The sequence below is a fragment of the Phascolarctos cinereus genome, unplaced genomic scaffold (assembly GCF_003287225.1).
Source record: "Phascolarctos cinereus isolate Bilbo 61053 unplaced genomic scaffold, phaCin_HiC Scaffold_2;HRSCAF=192, whole genome shotgun sequence".
Taxonomy (NCBI): domain Eukaryota; kingdom Metazoa; phylum Chordata; class Mammalia; order Diprotodontia; family Phascolarctidae; genus Phascolarctos; species Phascolarctos cinereus.
This window is the reverse complement of record NW_027555625.1, coordinates 370,562,594-370,588,430: the sequence shown is the minus strand read 5'-3', so window position 1 is coordinate 370,588,430 and position 25,837 is coordinate 370,562,594. Positions and strand designations below refer to the sequence as shown.

The 25,837-nt window shown below is 44.4% G+C and overlaps 3 protein-coding genes across 6 annotated transcripts in view; 1 reads left to right on the top strand and 2 right to left on the bottom strand.

Annotated features, from left to right (window-relative positions):
• Positions 1–3,155: 3,155 nt before the first annotated feature.
• Positions 3,156–13,499, bottom strand: FAM53C (family with sequence similarity 53 member C). Of its 2 annotated transcripts, XM_021005052.2 has the most exons (5): positions 12,737–13,499; positions 9,506–9,737; positions 8,897–8,954; positions 7,088–7,869; positions 3,156–6,364 (listed from the first exon to the last, which is right to left on the bottom strand). In XM_021005052.2, exons 2-5 carry the CDS (start codon positions 9,581–9,583, stop codon positions 6,107–6,109), a joined length of 1,176 nt encoding a protein of 391 aa, XP_020860711.1. In that variant the 5' UTR covers positions 9,584–9,737; positions 12,737–13,499; the 3' UTR covers positions 3,156–6,106. The 2 variants fall into 2 exon arrangements, with proteins under 2 accessions (XP_020860711.1, XP_020860713.1); XM_021005054.2 differs by lacking the exon at positions 12,737–13,499 and having other exon boundaries at positions 9,506–12,341.
• Positions 13,500–13,557: 58 nt separating this feature from the next.
• Positions 13,558–17,493, bottom strand: LOC144455962 (oocyte-specific histone RNA stem-loop-binding protein 2-like). 2 transcript variants are annotated; one of them, XM_078150453.1, is made up of 6 exons: positions 17,356–17,493; positions 16,634–16,759; positions 16,448–16,552; positions 15,218–15,391; positions 14,851–14,971; positions 13,558–14,280 (listed from the first exon to the last, which is right to left on the bottom strand). In XM_078150453.1, the coding sequence occupies exons 2-6, from the start codon at positions 16,735–16,737 to the stop codon at positions 14,050–14,052; spliced, it is 735 nt and encodes a 244-aa protein (XP_078006579.1). In that variant the 5' UTR covers positions 16,738–16,759; positions 17,356–17,493; the 3' UTR covers positions 13,558–14,049. The 2 variants fall into 2 exon arrangements, with proteins under 2 accessions (XP_078006579.1, XP_078006580.1); XM_078150454.1 differs by lacking the exon at positions 16,448–16,552.
• Positions 17,494–17,841: 348 nt separating this feature from the next.
• The window catches only part of CDC25C (cell division cycle 25C), a 33,084-nt gene continuing 25,088 nt past the window's right edge, over positions 17,842–25,837 (top strand). For both annotated transcript variants that reach the window (XM_021005050.2, XM_021005047.2), the window contains exons 1-6: positions 17,842–18,064; positions 20,256–20,454; positions 22,497–22,591; positions 23,686–23,731; positions 25,250–25,283; positions 25,414–25,503. In XM_021005050.2, the coding sequence (XP_020860709.1) occupies positions 20,294–20,454; positions 22,497–22,591; positions 23,686–23,731; positions 25,250–25,283; positions 25,414–25,503 (426 nt within the window). In that variant the 5' untranslated portion in view covers positions 17,842–18,064; positions 20,256–20,293. The remainder of the gene's footprint in view (positions 18,065–20,255; positions 20,455–22,496; positions 22,592–23,685; positions 23,732–25,249; positions 25,284–25,413; positions 25,504–25,837) is intronic.

The following is a 25,837-nucleotide window of genomic DNA, read 5'->3' as shown; positions in this document are numbered from 1 at the left end:
CGCGAGGCCTCCGCACCCCCTACCCCCCTCCCCCCCACCCCCAAGCCACCACCAACCACCGCCGCCGCGCAGCGCCCCCCGCGGCCGGGAGCGGAGCCGCAGCCCCGGGCTCCTCACAGCGCCCCCCGCGGTCCGGAGCGGGGCCGCAGCCCCGGGCCCCCACAGCGCCCCACCCCGTCTCCCCGCTGCAGCGCCCCCTGCGGTCGGGAGGGGAACTGCACGCTGGGTGGGTGGGGTGTCCTTTTTCTCCTGCCCCCTACTCTGGTCTCTGATAAACAGCGCCCTCTATGAAGGCACTCGAGGGAGGAGTCATGGTTCCCCAACCACAGGGTTCCCTATCCCTTGAGACCCTGGAGGTCATCTTCCTTGGAGACGAAAACCTTGGGGAGGATCACTATGTATAGTGGTCCTGTCCAGTATAAATAGGATCAAGCCCCCAAACCCCTTGTCTTCTCAACCTGTAGACCTAAAGTTCAATCCCTTTCTGCCCATTGGCCGGCCCATGAGGTAGTCTTTCTTCCCATTGGTTCATAGGTGCAATCTCTCTTCTCATTGGCTCCCAAAGCACATGGTGTTCCAGTCATCCTTTCCCATTGGTCCGAGGCACATATGGCCGAAATTCTTTTTTTCCCATTGGCCACTGAACCTTGGACTGTGATTGTTTCCCTTTCCACTGGCCCATGGCCAATCTAACATTCTTCAGCATCTTGTTGCGTTTTGCCTTATTCCCTAGCACTTTCTCCTTTACTTGTTTACAAATACTGTTCTTTAACCTTAAAATACTGCACATTCCATGTAAGCCCGGGAATAAGCCAGTGGCCCAGTTAAGCATCTCTTTTGTTGCATACTCATAGGTTTCTTTTGAAAACCTCTTCAAACCAATATGGTGGTGACCATTCAGAAGACCCTGATGGTGTTCAAGACTCATGGCTTCCTTTGTCATGCAAGCTTGGTAATAAAGCACAGCAGGCTGATGCCACCTTATGAGTCATTATGCCAATGTGAAAATTGTGCTGGGGTGGGAGTGTGATAGGAAATGCTGTCAAATTAATCTGCTACCTGGGCAGAGTATCTGAATGCCCATTGCAGGTATGCAACTTATGTTATGCAGCTCTAGTAAGGGGAAAAGGTGGCCTCTATTTCAAAGTCTCAAGTAAAGAAATGTCCACACAGATGATTTTTAAAAAGCATACACAATTATTTAGAACAAGGCAGTTATATCCAAAAGAAAAACTATCTGAGAATAGATAAAAGTATTAAAAAGTATTAAATATCCAAAGCTCCTCATCAGCTTTCTTATGGAGGGATGGTAATTTCTTACACTGCTGTGTTCTATCGAGTATTGCAAGATATTCTAGGATTCCCAAGTTAAGACTGATTATTGGTCTCCTTAAACCTTATTTGCACCTATGCATCTTAGTTCTCTTGCTGGGAACTACTTTCTTCTTTATGGAAACTAAGTTTTTAGAATAGTGAATTTTGCTCTTAAACTGGCTCCTTTTCTGACCCTTGGCCTCTTTCCTCTGCACCTCTCCCTCTTTTAACTGACCCCAAACCCCCAAGTATGTTTTTTCTCTAGGCTAACATGTTTTTCTGACAACACCAGGGCTGAGAATCCTCCCAGTCCCTGGCTTAGAGGCTGCAGGTGTTTTTGTTTAGCTGACTAGTCTACAATAACACCTAGAGCCCATTGTATTGAAGCCATTTTCCACATAGTGCTCTAATTATTGGAGGGAGGATGTTGGGGGGGGGAGATTGGTGGAGAAGCCCTTAGACACTATAACCAGAAATATTATGCTAAACAAATAAGAGAAAAATATCCTCTAATTCAGTAGTGAAAGGAGAAACATGGAAAACAATTATGTCCTCAAATTTTCACCAAAACGGGAGGATGAGCACCTATTAGTAGTTGAAATATTTGTTATTGGAACAAATGCCTAAAGATATAACATTCTCCTTACTTTTGTGGTCAGGGAACCCAATCCTTCAATCTGAAATGATCCTTTGTTGAAGAAAATTCAGTACACTGCTCATTTTTTGTCCCCATACCCTTCCGTTACCATCTACCCCTTTTCATTAACTCTCTCACAAAACAGGTGGATTAGAGATGTTAAAAAAAAAAAGTAATCCAAGCAGAAGCTACTGTTGCACAGTCTAGCACAGCTTTTATTTCTTAGCTTGTTGTCCTGCCATGGCAAGCCAGGCAGTCAGTTGCATGCCATATTATGCTATGCCATTTTCTGCTTTCACTGTTGGTTACTCCTTGCAATTCCACTTATTTCCCTGATGAGATTTCACCAGTTTCAAAGGATATTGTTTGAAGTAGTCCAAGGAATTCTGTCCATCCTGAGATATTTAATAACTGACTAACCCTATTCTTGAGAGAAGTACAACCAATTCAGAGCTGCAACCCAGGGTGGAGGCTAAGCCAGACTTGACTCTTGGGGCTTGAGAAGTTAGGAACAGAGCCAGAGATTAAAGGCTAAAGCCCAGTGGGGCTCTCCACCAGAGGATCATTAGGTTTTCTTCAACAAACCACCACTACAAATTGAGGAATTAGGGGGTTAAATACCCTTACTATGGCAGAGAGAACTGTCTTCATTTCATATGGGATGTTTACAGCTGAGTCATTTTCAAAATCAATGCCCTCAGGATGGTAAAAAATTCTCTGCACTTTTGGTGTTTCAATTTTGATAATTTTCCACTGCCCTGAGATTTCCCTGTTATCAAGTAACATTCCCAAAACGGAAAGAAAAGAGTGTTAACTGTAGTGCTCGCTCCTGTATAGAGGGCCTCTCCACCCACCCCAAACAATCCTTATGGGGTAAGAAAACATTCAATTCTAGCAGCTGGGAGCCAGGCCCGGCAATTGGGAAGATGAGGCAAAAAGGTAAGAAAACCGAGGGAGGTACTACATACACCAAGATCGACAAAAGACAAAGCCTGGGGCAGAACAGTACAAATGACTTATCTCTGGTAGGGTCTTTGGCCACTACTGCTACTAGCTGAAGTTATAGAAGGTTCTGAGGGCAGAGAAGAAGCAGCATTGCTATATGTAAAATACAAAACATCCTTTCTCTAATACTGAGGAAGAAGAGGGAGAAACTGGGAAGGGACAAAGACACTGCAGCCCAAAAGGGTTGCCTGGGAAAAACTTATTCTAATAAAACTTTATTTTTTCAAACACAGCCACAGAGGCAGGACCTCATGTTTAATACACACAGACTTTTTTCTTTTAATATAAAACAAAGTTACCAAAATTTCCTTTTGTTGTGTGGGTTTTAATCCCATTAGCACAGGGACTTTGGCAGCAGGTGGAAGTGTACATGGCAGCAGGGGCTGCTGCTGGGCAGTTACCAGGGGACAGGAGGATTGAGGAGGATGAAAGCACCAGTCTTACAGCAGCTTCAATCACACACATAGAAATACTCACCCATGGGTCAGCCAAACAACCCAACACATCACAGATGGAGACTTTCACCCAGTAATGCCCATTGTAAATCTGGTACCAAGGTACCCCTATGTTAGGCAAACCCATTATGTGAAAAATTTAGATTTACAAAATAAGATCAATTGGAGGGGAGATTTTTTGTTGTTGTTGTTGACAAAAATTGGCTTCAGGATGCTTTAAAATGGTGAACTTCTTTTAGTGTATTTAAAATATTTGAATCCAGGTTACACAAAATTTTTCAGGAATATATTCAGTAAAGCAAAATCCACCTGCTTTTTAAAAGACTTGTCCTGGGGCAAGGCAGTGGTTCCAGTAGATTTCAAGCTTTTCAATTTTAAATGGTATTGTACCTATGGGCTTTTCCCCCAATTGAACATACCCTCTAAGGCAACAGGAGAGCCAAGTCAAGGGTGCAAATTACTGAGTCCAACCCTCCTACTTCATTAGCTGGTATCTCCCTTCACAAGGAGACATCAGATGATTAAGCAGACAGTCATCAATAGAAGAAAAGCACTCCCTAGGTAGTGAGATAGGGATATGATGCTGAAAACAGTAGAAGCCTGGGCTAGGAGAAATTTTGACCTGAAGGAGAAAAGCAGGAAGAAACAAAAGCAGGAGGGAGAGAAACAAAGGACTGACAATTTGCAGCATTGTATTTCCCAGTCTCTATCAGGCTTATACCCCCATCTACAGTGAGGACAGACTCAAGAAAGGAGAAACCGTCAGGTGTAGATAAAATTAGGTATGGATGGTGAAGAAATAGAAGGGAAAGAACCTTAGTAGTCATGCCCAGCTTAGCAAGGCCCTTTTAGCACCTACTATAGGATCCCTCAGATCCCAAGAGTCAGCATCTTTCACTGGTGTTACTTTTATGGGAATGTGAGAAGTGGAAGAAATGGCAGGTTCAAACCCATATGATGCCTCCAGAGAGGAGGACCTAGAGAGACCCCTAGGACATCCTAGTAACTAAAAGAAGAAACAGAGATTCCCCCCCATACCTATAACAGGAAAGGCAGGGTCCTATATTAGATCCAGCCAAACACTGGACAAACTACCTACTTAGCAACTGTGGTAGCAGGTACAGCAGCAGAGAAAGGTGATACCCACTGTCACCAGCATAGCCCTTAAAAGCCTCACCACTACCAACAGGCCTGATGCTCTGGCTCAGGTCACTGGATAGAAAATAATACAAAACAAACAAACAAACAAAAAATCCCAGCTGTTTCTCACAGGTTTTCTTCAAAATCTACAGCCAATTAATTCCCTCACTGAGTTCCAACCTCCCTACTATCTCCCAGGGCCAATTAGAAACAATAACATTTCCTCGCTGGAGTTTAGTGTAATCCAACATAGTCAATGCCAACTCCCTCTTGGGGTCAAGCTTAGCAACTGGGACAGGCTAGGCTTGGGTCTAACAGTGGCCACCCCCCCACACTGTCCTCCCCATCTGCTTTCAAATGCTTGTGATGTGGTGAGCTCACCCAAGCCAGCTGGGACCTGCTGTCACTCCTCCTGCTGCCGTGCTCATCAGTTCTTGGTGAAGATGTAGGCCGGTGAATCTGATCTGGAACAGGAAGGGGTGCCTTCCCAAGCTTCCCTCTCCCAGACTAACGAAAGGGGTAGGGTGGAGGGTGGGGGAAGGTCAGAGAGAAAAGGTATCTGTGACAGACACCTTTCTCTAAGTAGGGATAAAGGGAGAAATGAACATGCAGGGTTATCATAGCCACTGTCCCTCTTCAACATCCCCTCCCCCACATTTACCAGTTGTGTATACAAAAAGGGCTGGGGAACAGAATACTAAGACCATTCTGATAGGGATCAAAAGATGGGCTTTGACCAAACTGGGGTATATATACTTACCCCCAACAGCTGGTACTACCCCAGAGTTGGGAGGCTAATAGCACATTTTAGGACAATACAGATGTCCTACAGGGGACATCTCTGTGAGTCCCCAACTTTAGGGCAGCCCCCCCTTAAAAGAACAAGCTTCCACCCAAAACAGAAACATAGTGAACCAGAGGAACAGTTGACCATATACCAGCACATGACCAGTTAGGAAATAGAATTGGAAGGAGAGTGCCCCGATCAGGGTCCTCATTTCTCCCATTTAGAGATTTCCCCTAATTTTTCATTAAAATTTGGGATCTTATATACCACCTGATACCACTTGATACTCCAAGGTGGGCCAGCCACATTTTTCTGGGACTGCTCACTCAAACACCCTCACACCCCCAACCTCACACACACAGATCGTGACATCTTGGCCAATTCTAAGACCTGACAGATCCCTCAAGTCAAAGCAGTTTGTGAACATCCCCACACAGAAACATGGGATCCCAAAGCCCTCCTCTAGACTTCATCTCACTGCTCTCTTGATATCACACACTGTAACTTCTCAGATTTCAGCTAAAGACTTTCAACAGAAGTTGAACTCTGTACCATCTGACCCCTTGCTCTCCCACACCAAACTCAGCTCCTCTCATCAAGCTGTTGGGTCTGCACTGTGGAGCTTCATGGTGCGTGCTGTTTCCCAGCTGCCCAGAACTGGAGCCCTCAACTCACCCCAGTTCCCAGGTTTAGTCTCTGGCCTGGAGGCCTCATCACTTGTTAGTAGACATGAAGTTTGCTTTCCCCCCAAGAAGCAGCTTCTCAGCTCTAGTTTTCCTCAATCAGATTCAAGTCCAGGTCCCCAAAGTCCTGCTGGCAGAGTGTCCGCTTGGTAAAAAGGGATCGGCCCCACCTCATGGTCCCCTCTTCTTCCTCTTCGCTTTCACTCAGAACTTGGGAGTAGCCGCCAAGGGGACTGCAGGAGGCAGAAAGGGGTGCAGGGCTACAGGCCATGAACCACGGTGGGGAGATGCTGTTGCCTTCCTGGGCTGTATCTATGAGACAGAGACCTCCTGAATACGGTTTCTGTCAAACAAACAACAAAAGTTAAGAATACAAAGGCAACATTGCCCTGTCCCTACCTCCCAACCTAGGGAATCCTACAACATGAGTCCAAGTCATCAGTCTTCTGCTCTAATGAGTAAACAGCCAAGCCTGTTTTCCTGCTCCTGTCTGAGACACTACCTCCCAAAAACTGGAGTAGATCAAGGGCTCTAAGTTTCAAAGACCTTTAAAGGTATATAAATAGCCTATGTGCCAAGCCTATCTATCCCAAAGTGTTCACTTATAGACTTGCTTCAAGTATCCTAATGTTCAGTCTTATTTCAGCTGCTGCTAGGAAAAGCCCTAGGGAGAGCTTTCCTACCTTTTTTTTTCTAACTTGAAAGAAAAGCTGTGAGGTGGAAGTGGTAAAACCTCAGGAATATGGGGAAATTATGGATTTTGGTTCTCTTACCACCAACATTCTTGGTACAAGCTGGGATGAGGGAGTGGGAAGGGCTGGTGGAAGGAGGCAACAGGAAACAGAAGGAAGGTATACCAGAATGATCCACTTCAGGTACTTATCTCAATGGTTTAATTTGCCCTGGGTTTTGCCAAACCCCTGGGACAGGAAGAACTTAGAGAAGGATCTTAGGGAGCCCCTGCCTTGGAGCTCTCTTTTGCTGCTTGAGGGGGGAGAGGGGCTGACTCAAGGGTGGGAGCAGAGTAGATTCCCCCAAGCTCCCTTATCCCCCCTGTCAGCCCCACCTGATTCATCTTATCGAAGTCCAGTGAGGGTCGCAGACGCCTGGGGTCATCATCATGGCGCCGTTTGACCCCACCCTTTCGTGCATCCAGGTCACAAGGCTGCGATCGGCTTCGGGGAAGACCATGGGGTCTCCAGGTCAGCTCTGGGGAGGAGGAGGGGGAACTCCGGGCAGAGGGCAGGAACCGGCCTGCCTGGGGGATGAGGATGGGGGACAAAGAGAAGCGGCGCTGAGGAGGGAAAGGGGATAGGGGCTCATGATCACTCTCCCATGATCCACTGGGAGGGGATGCAGCACAGGGTCTTGGGGAATCACGATGCGTCAGGGCCAAACTGAAGAAAGGTGGACTGCAGGATCTGTTGGCCTTGACACACTGAAGAGAGGCACTCGGGGCTTGGAGGAACCTGAGGCTGGAGACCCGCTTGGGGGAGCTCTGATGCGGTACCAGTGGCCCACCCACTCCTCCATTACTGCCTTGACGTTTGATAGGAGTCCACAACTTGGAAGGAACAGGCCGCCACACAGGCTGCCATCGAGAGAGGTCCACAGGTACTGAGAGAGAGCGACAGTGCCTCTTGGATGGAGGGGCAGGAGGGACAGGAACTTTCTCTGAGCCTGGAGACTCTGGGGAAAGGCCCTGGCCGAGCGGTTTTTCCTGTGGGGAGCCTCCCCGGCTTGGAGGTTTGAAGTGCAAACTCAGACTAGAGTGGTGATAGCTGAGACTAAGGCTGTCCTTGAGCCCGGCACAGGGACAGGGGGGCAGGCCCCTCCAAGAAGCACCTTCTGGAAGACATTAAGAAAACCAGATTTTAAATCATTCCTCCTATTCTGCCAAACCAGGGAAATCCCACATGATTGCCAAGTCAAATCCCTAAGAAATGAACAGAGTCCCTGTGAACATTTCTGATCTCTCCCCTAACTGTACCTCTTCTTCCAGAAGTAGTTTCAGGTACACACATCAAACTTTAAACCTTTCTCAATATTATTCCTCCCAAAGATAATGGGGCAAAGTTGGATAAAACCTTCTCCAACAGCACCTCTTTTTGGAAAATATCTGTCTCAGATGCCAAGCCCAGCTAGTTCCTTTTAATATGATCGGCCCATTAGATTTCTTTATAGGGCACCCATCTTTATGGGGTCATTGCCAGCAGGAAACAGGATTCAATTCAAACCAGCAAGCACTGGGCAAATACTAGTATCTATGTACTCTGATGCACAAGGGATACAAAACCAAAAATGAAACAGTCTCTGACCTCAAGGAGTATAAATTCTCTGGGAATGCCTTCCAGGTAGTATTTTCTTTGTTTCCCTGGCCATATCATCCAGGAAAAAAGAACAACAAAAGTGGGAGAATTCTAAACCTAGACAAACCAGCTCTGCAGAATGGGGCAAAGCTCCTCACATCTTTCTAATTAACTCCAGTAGGCAAAACAAATGGAAAACAAATATACGTTGAAATCCCTGAACTAAAAGTTGAACTGCCCTTGGGGCTCTTCAGGGTGTCTGGGTAGGCTCAGCCAATGTCAGAAAGAAGTCTACACCTCTCTAAGTCAGTCACTAGCCCAGGGGTGGGGAACTTTCAGCCTCGAGGCCACATGTGGCCCTCCAGGTCCTCAAGTTTGATCTTTTGACTGAGTCCAAGTTTTACAGACCAAATACAGCCAAACTTGAAGACCTAGAGGGCCACACGTGGCCTTGAGGCTGAAAGTTCCTGTGTCACCCCCGCACTAGTCAGTTATTATTTAATGTAGAAAACCATGCAAAAACATGACACGTGTGACAACATATCAAAAATTACTCTTGATCTTACCAGAAACAAGCTGGAAAGGATCCCCACAGGTAGAGACATCAGAATGATCAGGCAAAGGCTTTAATTAAAGAAAGCAGAACAAGAAGTCAAGACACACTGAAGAATCTCTGCCTAAGACCCCAGCTAGCCTACATGGCTCAAAATAATTTCATGTGACACACAAGAGTCTGGATATAGAACCAGACCATTTCCCCCCAACAAAGTAATTTACTCCTTTCCTCTACTTAGTCAAAACAAGCAAGAGAGTTCCCCACAATATAACCAATATTCTCACCCCCAAATACATGGTTATAGCATTTCTCTCTCCTTAATGCCTCCCTTCCTAAGCCAGTTTTTGTCTAGATAATCTATGGGCTCTTTCAATCCAGCAACTGGAAGCATGCAGCATGAAATGATGAAAAAGACATAAGGAAAGCAAGGGCAGCTAGATGGCACAGTGGATAGAGCTCAGGCCTTGGAGTCAGGAGGACCTGAGTTCAAATGTGACCTCAGACACTTGACACTTACTAGCTGTGTGACCCTGGGCAAGTCACTTAACCCCACTGCCTAGCCAAAAAAAAAAAAAGATATAAGGAAAGCCTAATGTGGGGAGAAAACTTTTTTTTTTACCAGACTGATCCTGAAGCACGTGCATTTCAATTCCTCCAAACTCTGCTTCTGTAGTTGCTCAGTAATCAAAGTTATCATGATTCTCCCCAAGACCCAGAACTTGAGCGGAGAAGTGGAACGTCTCCTTTGTCTTTTGTGACCTTTAGCCACCTCACTTCGGAGTCACCTTCTGCCACTCCATCACCGTTCTAGCATCACCGGGACTTCCCACTTGATTCATGCCTGCTGAAATCTGCAAGGTACACAAGGACCAAGCTCCCTACCACCAATATTAGAGGACATGTACGCTTCTGGCCTATTATATTCTCACCTAAATTAACTAAGCTTGCTTCCGTATTACCTGACTAGGCTGTAGCTAAACACAGTCAAGAGTTATTTTAATAGCTGTCTACTTTGGAAAAGAACTGGGCACCCAAGTGGTCACTCCCATCTTGGTCGCCTGCCAATATGTTTTCTTCAACCTTCAATTCAATTCAGTATGTATAAGACCTACTGGGTGCCTCTAGAGGTTGCTGGGGGAAATACAAAGTTTAGACAAAATTTCTTACCCTCTAGGAACTTACAGTTTTGTAAGAAGAATGTGAAATATACATGCAGAACAAATGGTACAAAATAATATGTTCAAGTTGTACAAAAAGAGACCTGAGTGCCAACTGCTCAGGTGTCAAATTAGTTAAACCTATGCCCAAAGTGCAAGTTTGTTCAGATGACCATGAAATGTCACCTGTGGTTCCTAATAAGAGAAGTGTTCTTTTCTAACATGCCTAAACCACAGAGAAGTGGGATAAAATGTGTGGTTTTTGCAGAACAGAATTTTGCACTGCATTTAACCTGAGTTAGTAAGAAGTCACTGTTTTCATTGACACAATAATTATGTTTGCTAAGTGCCTCCTAAAAATTTTGAATGAAAACCCAAAAAACTGGCAAGCAAAATAATTCTAATCTAAACCCTACAGATCTATATGACTTCATTCTGCCAAATTTCAGGATTGCTCTAGCTCAAAGGCTATACTATATATACTTATAGTGAATCAACCTCTTGATGAGTCGTAAGGAACATTACTGTCTGTATTTAACACCAGGCTCCAAACCCACAATCGGCTACAGGACTTTTGTTGGGCTGAAGAAGAGATGTTAACCTAGTTTTTCAATGGCTTCTGTTTATCCAATTTTAGGAATGACCTAGAGGGCAATATAACCCTCTGGAGTACATAACTTACTCTAATGGAAGAAGTTAAGGAGTACCTAGGTTTTAATACCATTCCAACCTTACTTGCTATATACTACATGAACCTTGGGCAAATAACATCAGTCTATCTATGGGCCTCAGTTTCTTCATAACTAAAATGAGGGAAAAATAATAGTATACTTGGTAACTAAGATAAAAGATAAAAACAATTTGAGCTCTGTGGAACAACAAACTACATAAATCCAAGGAATCATTTCAGAGGAGTCCAGCAGGGTATCATCTCTCACTCTTCCTGTTCAATGCACCACAAAGCCTAGGGATGCTGGGAGTGATGACATCATTAGGATGCAGAAGGCAATCTGTTCTACCTTTCTGGCTGGACACCATTTACTCATTCATTCACTTGTGCCTGTGTACTCACAGAAGTCTAAAAGAGCATTGTTTGTATATGACAAGCTCTGCTTTGTATGTGACCTTGGGGGCAAGTTATTCTGTGACTTTTTCCTTCTGTAAAATGGGGCGAATACTCTTTAATACATATCCATCTCACAGAAAGATACTTCCCTGAGACACTGGGAAAGTTCTCTATGCTCTTCAGAAAAAAAAAGAAAATCAAAACACTACAAAAATCGTATAAACTGAGATTTCTCCTCAGCTGCTCCCCCTATGTATGCCCTTGTTATAGAAGTTAAAGCTTAAGCTATATCACACTTCATGCTTTTGGTTTCTTAAAGCTGCCTTTTTGGAGATCCATTAATGGAAAACGGTACCTAGTTATGTTCAGATACTAGGGACTGACAGCCTTTAGAGTATGAGACAAAGTCATTTCCAGGGTCTTCTTAAGATTTAGGCCAGAGTAAACTCCTAGTTCTCTCTCTAAAATCAAATGAAGAAGATTTCATATTTTCTGCATTTTAATTTCAGGGATGTGGTCATACACAAGTCATTGCAAAAATCCAACTATTACCTATCACATTAACTGATACTCTGGGCCCCACATTTCTTAAAATGGGGGTGGGGGAGTGGGGGGTAGGGAACTGAAACAATTGAATCAAGATACAAAAGAAGACAATCTAGTTTCAAAAGGGCCTGCCTCCCTAGTCTAGGCAGTCAAACCTAAAGCATTAAAAGGCTTACTCTTGACTCCTTGATTACCCTTATCTTTTAACTCTGCAAAATAAAGCCCTGAACCCACACTAAACAAGTCAAAACTTCTCAGCCTAACAACTGGCAAGGAGCGAAGCCCTTCTGGGAGGAGGCATCTGGCTTGGCCTCTTAGGCACCCATCAGGCCCGACCCTCTCACCAGCCAACTCTCTCCCTCACTTTTCTGTTCTCTCCCCAAATGGGGCACTGACACCCCCCCCACTCCCCAAAGATCTGAGTGACCACTGATTGATACTTGGGGTCTGAGAAACACTGTGTCAGAGCTGAGGAGCAGAAGTCTCCCTTGGGGGTAGATCTACTTAAGTTCAGTGGCACCGGCTGGCGGGCGATTTTCTGGGGACCCCAGGCCTTCTCCCTCAAGCTTGGGGTTATTCTGAACTAAAACGGCCGGGGTGGTGGAGTTTTTTCTTCTCCAAGGCCCTGGTAGAGAGCCTGGGGTGGGTGTGATGAGTGCTGTCCACCCCTTCTCCTCCACCCACAATTAAACTATTATATACTACCCCCCCCACCCCCCCACCCCCGTCCCTGGTTTGCCACTGCCTTTACCCACGGGCGGGGCATGAGGTGACCTGTGACCCCCATGGGGGTGGGGGCGGATGACGTCAGAGGAGCCGCTACCCGCCCCCTAACGCCAGCCTTCTAGCCTGGAACCTGGGCCCGTGAAGGAGTTCGGGAGGGGGGTGTCTGGGGACACAGCGCTCTAGCGGCCCCCTCCCCCACCAGTCCCAAGCTCCCCTCAACGGGCCGGCCTGCAAAGCCAGGCCGTGGGGAGGGGCTTGCTGGGAAGGGAAGGAGGGAGAGAGGGAGGGGCAGCTGAGGTCTCCGCCCCAGGGCCCAAAGCCACCTGCCCCCAGGGCCCGCCCGCCCGCTACCTACCGCAGCTCGGTCCCCTTCCCAGGGCCGCAGCCGGAGCAGCTCTGAGCTCGCCACTCGCCCCACGGCGCCCTTAAATAACGCCGGAGCGAACCAATCATCTCCCTGCCAAAGAGGGGGGAGTAGCTTGCCCACTCCCAGGACCTGCCACGAAGCCCCATGCGAGTGTCAGAATCCCTGAGGTTTTTCCTCCCCCTCCCCAAGAAACTATTGGTAAACAGTAGCGTCCGTGATGGAAAAGGTGCTTCACTTGTTCTCTCCGATGGACCTCGCCTTAAAGGGACTCTTGCTCCCCACGAAGTTCCCCCGCCGAATTGCGGAAGATGGAAGGGACCAGCTCTAGGCTGAACTAACTTCGGGCCAGTGGGGAGAACAGCCAGAAGTAAACAAACTCAGGCCCCCTCTCTACCGTTCCTGCTCCAGCAGGCCTGAGCCTTCTTCTCTGACCCCGACCTCTAGCAGGACAAGCCTCGCACCCTGGTGTTTGTTTTTCCTATCTCCTCCCATACTTCCACTGCTCTGAAAAAAACCCCTTTTCCCTGCCGCTGAGGACTCGTCTGCGACTCAGGGGCAGATGGGAGTTGTAGTCCAATACTGGCCAGACTTGGGGCCTGCTTAAAAAGACTCCAGAACCATGGGTAGCAGGAGAGCCTGGGGTGGGGTGAATTCCCGCTCTGGATCCCAGGACCTCAGACCCATCCTCAGCCCTTTCTTCTTTCTCCCGAAGTCGCGCCTGCACGCCCATTACACTCAGTGGGCCTGGGCCCCTTCTCTTCTTCCACCGCTTCCCCCCCCCCCAGTCACAGCAGGATGAGGTAATTGGGTTGTGATTATGACATCATAATAAGCTCAGCGCTTCCTCCCTCCCCCCCCAACATATTCGAGAGGAGGCGCCTGCAGGACTTCTCTAGCAAACCCCTTTTTTCATTCTTTGTGTAGAAGAGGTCAGACCCCCGCAAAGACCTTCTTTGTCCATAAAGCAGGAGTGGTCAGAAAGAGGAAAGGACTATTCTTTCACCAAAGCCACAGGATTTCTGACTGAAAGAACTGGGCAAGTTAAGACTAAAACTCAGCTCCCCTCCATAAGAAAGGCCTAGATGAAAGAAGCTAAAAAAGAGGAAAAGAACAGGGTCAGAAACTTGAGAATGCCAAGGCAAATAAAGCCATAGCCATGCCATCAGGGAGGCAAAGGGGTGGAGGGGTGATTTTAACCCAAGTTTGAGCTAACTGGAAAGGATTTTCTCATTGTAGGTTGGCAAGTTTACAAAACAGGAAAGGAATAGGAAAGAAGGGGGGAAATGGTAAGGGAGTGTACACTAAACTAGGCAGGGGGCATTTTCTTCATCAAGGGTCAATGGTGGTTTTGCCCCAGAAAGTCGAGCAGCCTCCCTGGCCCTCAGGAGCCAACTTCCTAAAGGCCTCGTCTTCTCAGCACACTCAGCACCCCCCAATACTGAAAGTGGTAGGTAGCTTCCGTCCCCCGAGCAGTGACGGGGAGCTTCCAGCTGGAGACATGGAAGTGAGGTGGTAAGAGCCAACATATCAAACTGAAAAGAGAGAGGGGAAGGAAGCAATTTTCAAGAGGTAGGTGGACAACAGCTGTCCTCCCTGTTTTACTCCCAAGAGGCGGCAGCCTAGCTTGGAGTGACGAATAGTACTCAGGGTCTTTATTATGCCCTTTCCCCCCTCCTAGAGAATTACCACAAACATTTTATAACAGAAAGTAAAACTCTGGTAGAGAACAGACGTAAAGTATTAAACAGACAATTCTTCCTAAAAGTTTAAGGTAGTAGGCTTGTACATAATGTAACTTTATGGGGCAGAGGCTAAAACTAGGGCTCTAACAGAGATACTCACCCTCCCCCCACCACCCTTGTTTAATTTCTATATTTAAGCTTTCCTCCCAATACACCGTTGGCTTTTCATAAAAAAAGAAAACTTTAGTGGCTCCAGTTCCCAGTTTACCATCCCAACCCCCACCCCAGTTTCTTATCCTAGTATATATACACTTGCTTGAACTCAGCCTTAATTCAACCATATTCATTATGAAATATACCCACGCCCTCAAAGACAACTCCTTTAATACTGTTGCTAAGGACCTTATCAGAGGAACCTACCTGGGTTTTCATTTGGTCTTGATCTAGATTCCACAGGGGAGTCAGAACACTGAGCCAGTCTTCCAAGAAGTCATCCGAAGATCTTGAATCCATGGTCCCTGAAAGATTCTCCACTCCCTGCCTAGCAAAAGTGCACTTTATTAGGGGAAGAAACAGAAACAGAAGAAGAATAAACCAAGACCAATGCAGACCCACTAGTTAGCTGTTGTCAGAACTGGGAGCAAGAAAAAGGCTTAGATTAGTCTAGGGTTCAGGTATCATCACAATTACTCCATTAAGAAACTTTGGCCTTGGTCCTTTCTCTCTCCTTGTACCCTAGCTCTTGCCAAGGGAAGAGAAGGTTTAAAACCCAAATCCCGCAACTCACTGTAGCCAGGTACAAGAAGAACATATATCACTCTCCTTGTACAACGGCCGACTGGGGGGGTCCCAAGCATGTAGGGCTCGTCGCCATTGCCTGATCTGGGCATCCCAGGAGCGTCGGCTGTACCTTCGGCTTTTGTCAGGTGTTTGAGGGTGAAGTCCCCGCTGCCGTGCTGCCCTAGAGATAAAATAAGATCCTAAACTGTGGTCCAAGACACCTATAAATAGTGGATGGGTTCAGTGCTCCTGTGTTGGCAAGGTAGAAAAACCAGCCTAGTTGAAAAAGAAAGAATTCTTCAAGATTGTTGGACATAGTTTATTAATTGTTTGCAGGTGTCAGAGACTGACTTTAGAACGATGTTCATAGGCTCACAGATTTAAAATTGAAAGGTATACCTAAGAGGTTGCTTGGAGCAAATCCCTCATGTTACAGTTGATAAAGCTGAGACTGAGCTCTGGGCCTTTGTAGCAGCTATACCCCATCCCTAGAATGCACTCCCACCTCACGACTGCCTCTTAGAATCCCCAATTTCCTTCAAAGCAAAGCTCAAAGGCCACCGTTCACGTGAAGTCTTTATGCCCCTCAACTCCCCCCCCCCAAAAATTATCTTGTATACTTTTGTATACATGTTGGTCTTCAGAATAGAAGGGCTTTGAGGGAAGGTACTATTTCATTTCTGCCTACTATTTAGTAGGCACTTAATAAACACTCGCTGATTAAATGACTTGTACACAAGATCACACAGATTACAGTAAACAAGGCCAGAATTTGAACGCAGGTCCTCTGACTCAAAATCCACCATTCTTTCTACTATACCATGCTGCTTGCAAGATTGAACTCCTCTAAAATGCCTTCCCTTACTGACGAATATACTGCCTCATGTTCAAAGTCTGAGAGAAGAGACAGGATGAGTCTAGGAAAGTTTTAGCCTAATAAATGTTTTTAAATGGAAGACTCTTTATAAAGATGCAGAAAGGCAAGTGGTGAGAATGTCTAGGAAGAAAAGGTAGCCATTGACAAGATCAGAACAAGTTATTATAGACCAGGGAAAATGCTTAAAGATGTTTAAAAAATAGCAACATTAAATGACAGGCTGCCTAATTTTTCTTAAGCATTCTAATATGAACTGTCAAAGGTAGCTTGGTATTAACTGATAACTATTTATGGTTAAAGACATTGCCTCCAGTTCTTCAAAGGATAAACGTTGCCCATCCCCAAACCCTCTGCTCTTACTTAGGAACTTGCTGCAAGAAGCACTGGTAACCAGCTGTTCTTTTCCCATAGTCTATCTGCTTTTGCCTCCTTCGAAGAACAGTTTCATCTGTTTCTACCTCCTGTCTGTGGAGAAATAAATGTCCTATAGGCAATGAAAAATGTAAAATATTTTTAAATATCTCATTACACCGAAGGCTAACTCACCCCATCTGCCAGACTCCATGACTGGACCTTCTGTGGGTGGGCTCTGTGCTAACTCCCACACTCACCATCTTCACTACAGAGGAAGAATTCCCAAGTCCAAACATCTTCTTTTGAGGGATATGGGTTCTATAAGTAAAGAAGGTATCAGAATGACTAGGGGGCTGCTCTGTTTTTCCCAAAGAAACACATCCTGCATCTGGATCCTAGAGAGCCAGATTGAATTATTGTTCACATCTCTAGCACACCCTCCCACAATCCTCGGAGGTTCAATAGCTAGCAAACAAACTTACAGTAGACTTTTATTAAGCACCTACTGTATGCAGATCCTGGGGAAGATCGCGTTCGGATAAGACACAATCGTTTCCTCTCAGGATGTTTTTTTAACTACAGTCTCGTAGGGCGACGCCAACAGAGATAATCATATACAATACCATACGGGATTAGTGCACAGAAAGGTGCAAAATCGAGAGGTCAGGCTACATAGTTGAAATTGGACAGAAACCAGTAAAAGCACTTCGTTCCCCTGCTCCCTTCCAAGGAAGGGCTGGGGAGCCTGCACACCCCAATACACTCTCTCTCCTCAATCCCAGAGATTCCAAAGGCAGATTCTCTATTTCATGGAATCACTTCGCAGAGCACAAAGGTGAGAAATCCGTGCATTAGATAACAAGGCGAAAAGGAAGGTAGGGGAAAAAAACCCCCAACAACCCAGAACCCCTCACCTGCAGTCACTGGATTTTTCCTAGGTACCATTCAAAAGAAGTAAACCGGTGAGGGCGGAGGAGAAGGGCGGTGCGGGACGGGGCGGAGGGAGTGTGGAGATTTAAATCTCCCGGGTGGAAGGCGTGAGAAGGGCGAGGTCCGGGCGGACGGGATGAATGGCCAAAGCATGAACCAATCATGTATCCGATTTCCCCGGAAGGCGGAGTTTAGCTCGGGTTTCGCCCCAACCTTGTAGCCAATCCGCAGCCGACTCGCGCTCGCTCGGACTACGCGCCCAATCCCTAGTCCCGCCAGTCTCTTTGAGTTTGGGTCCTGCCTGGTGGCAGGTGACGCCATAGCGAGCGGATCAACGGACTAGGTTAGCAGATTGGCTGAGGCGCTGGCGGTTGGGGGGGAGGGGAATTGTCTGGAAGGCGCGCGGCGATTGGTCAGGAGGCGCCTGGGGCGGGGCTCGGGGGATTGGCTAGGAGGCGCGCGCGCAGATCTGGGGGCGGGCGGAAGGTTTGAACTCTCTAGGTGTGGCGAGCTGTTGGGTTGACTGCGCTGACGTAGCGCTCTCGGTACTGCCCCAGCGGCCCTGGGGAGTGGGGGCGCGGATCCTGCACCGGCTCTTGTCTGCTGCCTCCCGTCGAAATTGCCCTTTTTGCATCCGGCATAATCCCCCCCACACACACACACACACAGTCTCCCACCCCCTGGGGGAAGCAGGTATGTTTGCCCGGGCTCGATCCTAGCTTTAGAACCGAAAGGGATCTCTAAGATCCTCTGACCCATCCCTTCGTTTTACCGGGGGAAGACCTCGGTGCCCTTATCTGTAAAATGGGAACTAAAGTTGCTTATCTGCCTCGCAGGATAGGATTAAATGGCATTACATAAAGCACTAAGTGTGAGCTGCTATTGTCAATATCTAGTTCAGTCCTCTCATATTTTGACTTTAATCATTGGTTTATACATCGTCACCTCCATTTCCGAATATATCATCCCCCTGCCCCCGGGTCAATTCTGCATATATTTTGATAAAATGTGCGGCGTTCTGAGCCTATGTTCCCTTACCTGTTCAAGGAAGAGGAGTTGCATTTTCTTTTGTTCCTTAAAGTTTATATTGTTATAGTCATTGTGTGTATATTGTTTTTCTAGTGCTGTTTGTTTCGTTCTACCTCGGTTCACACAAATCTCATGCTTCTCTGAATTCTTCCTAATTCATTGTTTCTAATGGTGCAATAATAATATGTTCATATACTTCTTTGTTTAGCCAGGCCTCCATCAGTCCTGTCCTCTCATTTTGCAGAGTAGGAAATCTCAATCTATTAAATGAGGATCACATATCTATCTCGTAGATGTTGTTAGGATTAAATGCATGTAAATCAATACACGTGGCTAATACCCTAAATTACTAACTAAAGTGAACTAAGAGAGAGGGAAAGGGATTTTCCCAATGACGAAGTTGGTGGTTTTGTTGGCCGGGAGCAGCTTAGAGAGCTAAACGATAAAAGAATATAGCATATCAGCAAAGCAGGTATAGAAGAATAAATAAATGTCAGCTGTCAAACTTTTTATTATATAATTTTGATAAATTTGTGCAGACAGCCTCCTAATGGATGTTATTTCATACCACCCACTTTTCTTTCAACCTTTCAAAATATGTAGCTGTGTTTTGACATTACAGTGTGTAATCATTCTGTATCTGTTTTGTGTAACCATTTGTCTCCAACAGTAGAAACTTTAACTTTCTACTTCATCTATAGAAAGTGAAGGTAGAAACTTAAGGGGTAGGGCAAGGAGGGGACTGGTAGAATGCAGTTGAACAAAATTAATGTATCAAGCCTGACAGCATATGTATTCAATATTCTTACGCCCACATCCCCTATTGTGGTATGAGCTGCACCTGTTTTAGGTAAGCTGAGCTAATTTTCCATTAAGGAGGTGAGGAAATCATTCTGGGGATTATCATTAGTTTGGCTTCTTTGCCACCTGAGGCCCAGCCAATGGGGAGTTGGTGTGGAAGATTTTTTTTTTTTAGTGGAATTTCTATTCTTCAGTGCCTTTGTTTTCCTTTATGTGGAAGGTTATGGAGTGGATTGCTATCTTTTTTTTAAACCTTAGGAATTGTATCCTTTTTAACTTTTGCTATTAATCATTTTTCTTGTATTTGATGATCGGATAGTATCTTCTGACTCCAAGTCTGAATCACTGGGCTGGCCCAGAGCATCAGCCTCTTCTAAAAAGGAGGGAGGTGTATTTTTTTCTCATCTCATCTTATAGTGACACAATCTTCCGTTTACCAACCTATTCGTTTTTACGGAGGGGGAACCTAAGGCTCAGTGAAGGGACGTGACTTGTGCCAGTAAATAGCAGGTGCTTTGATTCCAAATTCAAATTTTTTTGTGCTATGCTATGCTGAGTCCTCACGCAATATTCAGAGTGGTTCTTAGGGGGTGGATCCTTGAGAGCAGAAAGCTTTGTCCCTTTGGGCAGCAGAGAATGTTCTTTTGTATGAGGCTCTGTTCCTAGTCAGTCTCACTGTGTAGCAATTCAGAGTTTACAGAGTGTACTTTCTTGTCAAGACCCTTGTGGAGTAAGGCAGGCGTTATTATTTCCATTTTACCAGTATAGAAATTGAAGTTCAGAGAAAGGAAGGGACTTGAGTAGGTCCCACAAGTAGAGTGGCAGGATCTCTGACCGAAAGGCAGGTCTTTGGCCACCAGATCCAGTGCTCTCTCCACTCCGGTAGCATGCTGCCCATTCCTTTGGTAATTGGGATCTACTGACTTTTCCTTTCGGTTCCACTGTTGATCTTAGTGGTTGCTGTCTTTTTGACGGGTAATTGGAGTGAAGAGAATACATGGGAGAAGAGGGTTATGAATATCCATTTGAAATATGTTTTCTCGTTGATTTTCAGGGACTCATTTTTTCCCAGGATAAGATTCTTTTGAGGCCATGTCTGGGACTCCCTTCAGATCCTGCTTCAGGTCTAACTGCAGAGAGAAGTTGAACCTGCTTCTAGAAAAAGATGCTTCCTTTTCCTTTTGCTCAGAATTTCCCAAGACCCCATCTAGCAAGCTCCTTGTTGATTCTGGAAACCTCAGTTCTGTAACAGGGTACATTTATTTTTCACTACTGCCCTTTATTACTTCTTATATTTGCTCACTGGTCTAGATAGCTCATATTTGGAGTGACTCATTCCTGACTCCTCTCCCTCATCCCCTGTATTCAATCAGGTGCCAAGTTTTGTTGATTCTACCTGTGCAGCAGCTCTTTCATTTGCTCCTTTCTCTCCATCTGAACCATCTTAATTCTAGTTCAGAACCTCATTGCCTCTGGCCTGAACTATTGAAATATTCAAATGAAATCAACAAATATTTACTAAGTTCCTGTAGTGCCATGCAATGTATTCATTGATGGAGATGCAATGAAAAGCAAAAACTGTCCCTATTATCAAGGAGCTCACAGTCTGATGGAGAAGAAAATATGCAAACAACTATATGCAAACAAGATATGCAAATTGTATATTGTTGATAATTTCAGAGAGAATCCAGGAGGCAGAGATGAAGAGGGAGAGTGTCTCAAGCAAGAGAAACAGCCAATAAAAATGCATGGAGTAGGGAGATGGAGTGTCATGCGGGAGGAATGGCAAGACCTGTACTGATTGATTGTAGAGTGTGTAGAGGGGGATAAGGTGTAAGAAGACTGGAAAGGTTAAAAAGGGTTTATAAGTCAAACAGGCAATTTTTATATTTGATCCTGGAAGTTATAAGGAATCATTATAGCTTATTGAATAGGGAGATGACATGGTCAAACCTGCACCTGAGACACTTTGATAGCCGAGTGGAAGACGGGCTGGGAAGGGGAGAGATTCTAGACCAGGAAGACCAATCAGAAGGCTGTTTTAGTAGTTTAAGTGTGAGGTAACGAGGGCCATGAAAGGGAGGAGAGAGATAGAATGAAAGCTATCTGAGATGGACAGAACAAGTGTAATAGTACCCTAATTCCTTCTTCTGGTCTCTCTTATCTCCATTCCATTCTCTTCATATCTGCCAAATTGGTATTTCTAACATGTAGATCTGATCTTGTTACTTCCCTTCTCAAAAATCTCCAACCCTGTATCCTCCAAGGTAAAATGTAAATTCCTTAGCTTAGTGGTTAGTGTTTTATACATCTTGGAATTGCTTTTACAAACATTTTATTTACTTATCCATGTATGTGTTCTATCATCTTGATAAAATGTAAGCTCCTTGAGGGTAGGAACTCCCCCCACTTTTTTTCCTTTGTATCTTCGATGTCTGACCCAGTGCCTTGCACATAGTAGAGGTTTAATGTTTGCTGAATTGAATTGAATTGAATCCTGGTGCTCCATGATGTTAAGGGGAGCGTTTAGCAATCAGGTAAGAGGTACTATTAGAATAGTGAATAGATGAGAGTATTTCTTAGTCTTGTCATTCAATTCAGTTTTTCTGTTCTTAGGTAATTCTATGAAATTTGGAGAGCCAATAATATGATCTGATTTTGAACTATGAGAATTTTTTGTTATTATTTTATGTTTCAAATAAGCTTTTTTAGTCCATATTTTCCTCTACTCCCCTCCCCATTGAGCAAGTTAAAAATAAATAAAACCCTCAATATGTATCTACATAATTCAACAAAATAAATTCCCATATTTTCCATGTCCAAAAATGTATGTCTCTTTGTCTCTGCATTTTAAGTTCATCACTTCGCTGTCAAGGAGGTAAGTGCCACGTTTCATCTTCATTGCACTGATCAGAGTTCTAATGTCATTCAAAGTTTTCCCCTATAATGTTATCAGCATATAAGTTATTCTTCTAGTTCTGCTCACTTTGCTCAGCATTTGTTCATAAGAGTCTTTGCAGTTCCCTCTGATGTTGTCTATTTCCTCATTATGGCATACTAATATTCCATTATAGTCACATACAAAAATTTGTTTAGCCATTCCGCACTAGAAGGACAGTCCCTTAGTTTCCAATGTTTGGCTATAAATATCTTTGTGTAAATAGATCTAAAACCTGGTTTGGACTAGGGACGTTGGAGTGTTATAAAATAAGACACTGACACAGGCCCTGCCTTTGAGGAGGTTCCATTCTAACAAGGATTTTGATGATGTTGTTATTTTTTAATGACTCTGCAGAGCAACCCCAAAGCGTTACCTGGACTTGTCAAATGTTAGCATTGAGGAGACAGCTGCCATCCAGCTTACCATATCGCCAGACCTTGATGAAACTGGTAGGAGAAAAGGAGGCAAAAAGGCTTCTATGGGAAGGAAAGCTTATTTATATCTAAGGATAGAAGAGGAGAAGTGAGATGGGAAAATCTGGTAAAGGAACTTGAGGAAAAAATTAGAAATTTTATCTGAGGGGAATTAGGGAGGCCCCCTGAAATATTTTGACATGCTCAAAACAGTGTCTAAGAAGGGGCTATAATAACAATTAATACTTGTGGCACTAATTCAAGGGAGAGAATCCAGTTTTTCTTGATTGATTGACAGTAGAAAGCCAATGATCCAAGTGAGATTTGGTTTAGTGCTGTAGTCTAGTTTCTCAAGAACCGAAGAGATCAATAGCAGGAGAGACTTTTTTAAACCAAAACCTGATGTTTATGGAAGGTCTCTGTCCTCTAGAGTGAAGATTATTTTCTTCAGCATTCATCCCAGTATTTGATATAGCTTCCTTCCTTCCTGTGGAAAACATCCTTAGGTGTTTATAAGGTTTTTTTCTTTTGATGACACACTTAGAAATCTCCAAGTTTACCATGGAATACCTAGTTGGGGGGAAGAAGTGTGTTAGATGAAATCTGGTAGTGATGAAAATTGGTCATTTATTAAACTTTTATCAAAAGTGTATGATGTGCCAGGTACCATACTAGGTTCTAGAAATACCGATATAAAAATGATACTTCCTATTGTTAAGGAGCTCACGTTTTGTGATGTGGCTAGTGCTGTATTTAAAGGGAATGGGTAACTTAGTCTTTAAAAATAATGGGTATGCTGGAGAGGTGGGGGAGATCTGTATACACAGAACCTAGCAATAGTGATCATTTAGTTGTTTTGAATTAGGCGACCTCTGAACAATTCCAGGCTACTTATACTTGGCTGACTCCTAATTTGGTCTCTTTTCAAGAGGGTGAATTATCAGTGATACAGATTAACAATGGGAGTAGCTCACAGACAAAGAAAAGAAGAACTGGAGGTTGAGTTATGAGGAAAACTAGCTTGTTGTGACATGCCATTGACATCTTTGTCAATGTATCTCAGTACTATAGTTTGAAAACACTGAGCAGATTTTGCCAGCCTGTCATTGACTCTTTTTGTCTGGTTACAGGTAACCTGGATTCCTTAGGACCTCAAGAAGTACAACCGGCTGAAATGTAAGTTATTAGTCCTGGGACTTATTAAATACCTCTACTCTGAAGCATTTTTTTTTAATCACATCATTATCTATGGGACAGCTTGGATTTTATCTTTTTCAGGCATTTTGTAAAATAAAGAAATTTTTACTGTAGGTTGTGGATGGTCTTTATGGCCTAAATGCTTTTCTCTTTTCAAGTTTTTCCATTCCTGCAACAGGACATAATTAAAATATTGATGTCATGGGAATGCAGTAAAATGAAAGATATTATAGCATAAATGCAGTGTGGAAAAGCCTGCAGATCTTTTTATTCATAGATACAAATAGCCATTAGAGTCATAATATCTTTTAATATGAAAGACAGTGTTATACTTGTATTTGCAGATGGATTATCTGGTGTAAATTTTAATAGCAAATCGGTTTCCTTCCCCTTGGTACCTGGCACATTCTGTGTGACCTCCCATTATTATTTAGTGTGGATGTATTCAACAAATGCAAAGTAATTACAGTGGAAAGAGCAGAGGAAGTTGAATTCAGAAGGATCTGGGTTGAGAACCTGTCTCTACTATTTACAGTCTATGTGACCTAGAACAATTTGCTTAACTTGTCTGAACCTTATTTTTCTCAGTTGTAAGATTAGGGGGTTGGACCAAATTATTTCTGAAGTCTCTTGCCTCCCTTGGGCCTGAGAGCCTTTACAGTTCACTTGGCTGCTCCTCCAGTGGGCAGTGGGCAAAGGGACTGATGTGTTTGGATCCCTTCAGAGCTTGCCACTTAATTATTTAGGTGAATTGTATACTCTTTTTCAGTACACTGAATTTTTATTAGCACATATGAAAATCTTGATTTTTTTTCTCATTTGTTTTACATGTCCAGCCCATGTAATATAGACAAGTCTGGCTTAAAATATGAAGAATTCAGGCAAAGGCCAAGTATAGGATTGGAATAGATGGCAACAGTATAGAGACAAGAAAGAAAATATATGAAAATTTAAAAGTAGCCTAATTCTGTTTGCATAAGATGTGTACATAAGAGGTAGCATGACAATGGTAGAGAGCTGGCCTTGGTCAGGAAAACCTACATTCAGATTCTGCCCCAACATAGAATGCATATATGGCCTTGAAGTCACTTAACCTATCCCTGCTTCAGACAACTCTTGAAGACTGTAAATTGGTGAACAACTTGTGACCTAAATTGGTAGAGGAAGTTTCCTCACTGAGTATTTCATATACCAAAGAAATACAGGTCCAGTTTAAAAGAAAAAAAAAAGATGATTCAGACTGATTCGTCATTGAGACATATCTATGGCATATAGTTTTGCAAATGAAATGATGAGAGGAAAGAATACTTGAGAATAGTCTTATCCCTCAGCTATCACATATAATACTACCATGTCAGGTAATGACCAAGGAAATGGCTAGCTTAGGTCCAGAGTACCTAGGATAGAAGGAAAAGGAAGCATTTTGGAATTCCCCAAATGATAAAAGAAGAGGAGACTGGTTTGGGGGTTCACTGCTGTCTAATTTGTTCTTCACAGGGATCATCCTCAGCATATTAGGAAATGCATGCCTGTGAGTACTGGCTTTTTATGAGGTTTGTTTCTCATGGAGATGGGGGCTGGGCGCTCTGACCAGATTGTAGCTCTAGGGTGCTGCATGTGTGTCAGCATCCCTAGAAAGCTGCCCTTTGGATCTCTTCCAGGCACAGATGCTGTGTAGCACTCCCAGTGTTCTCGGTTCCTTCTGCCAAAAGACAAGTGCCACAGGTAGCTCCTCTTCAGACAAAGAAAATGTAAGTGTTTGGTGTGAACAGGGTGGGAACTCAGCCAGTTTGCTCACAAACTGGGTGGTTTGGGGGTTTTGCTGGGTCCCCTTTTTCTAAGCATTTTGGGGAAGGAGAGGTCAACTAATTACTTTTGACTTTTTTTCTTAATTTATTTTTAGTTTTCAACATTCACTTCCATAAGCTTTTGAGTTTTGAATTTTCTCCTCTTCCCTCCCTACCTCCCTTCCCAAGACTATATGCAATCTGATATGGGCTCTACATATACATTCCTATGAAACATGTTTTCACATTAGTCATGTTGTAAAGAAGAATTAGAACCAATAGAAGGAACCACAAGAAA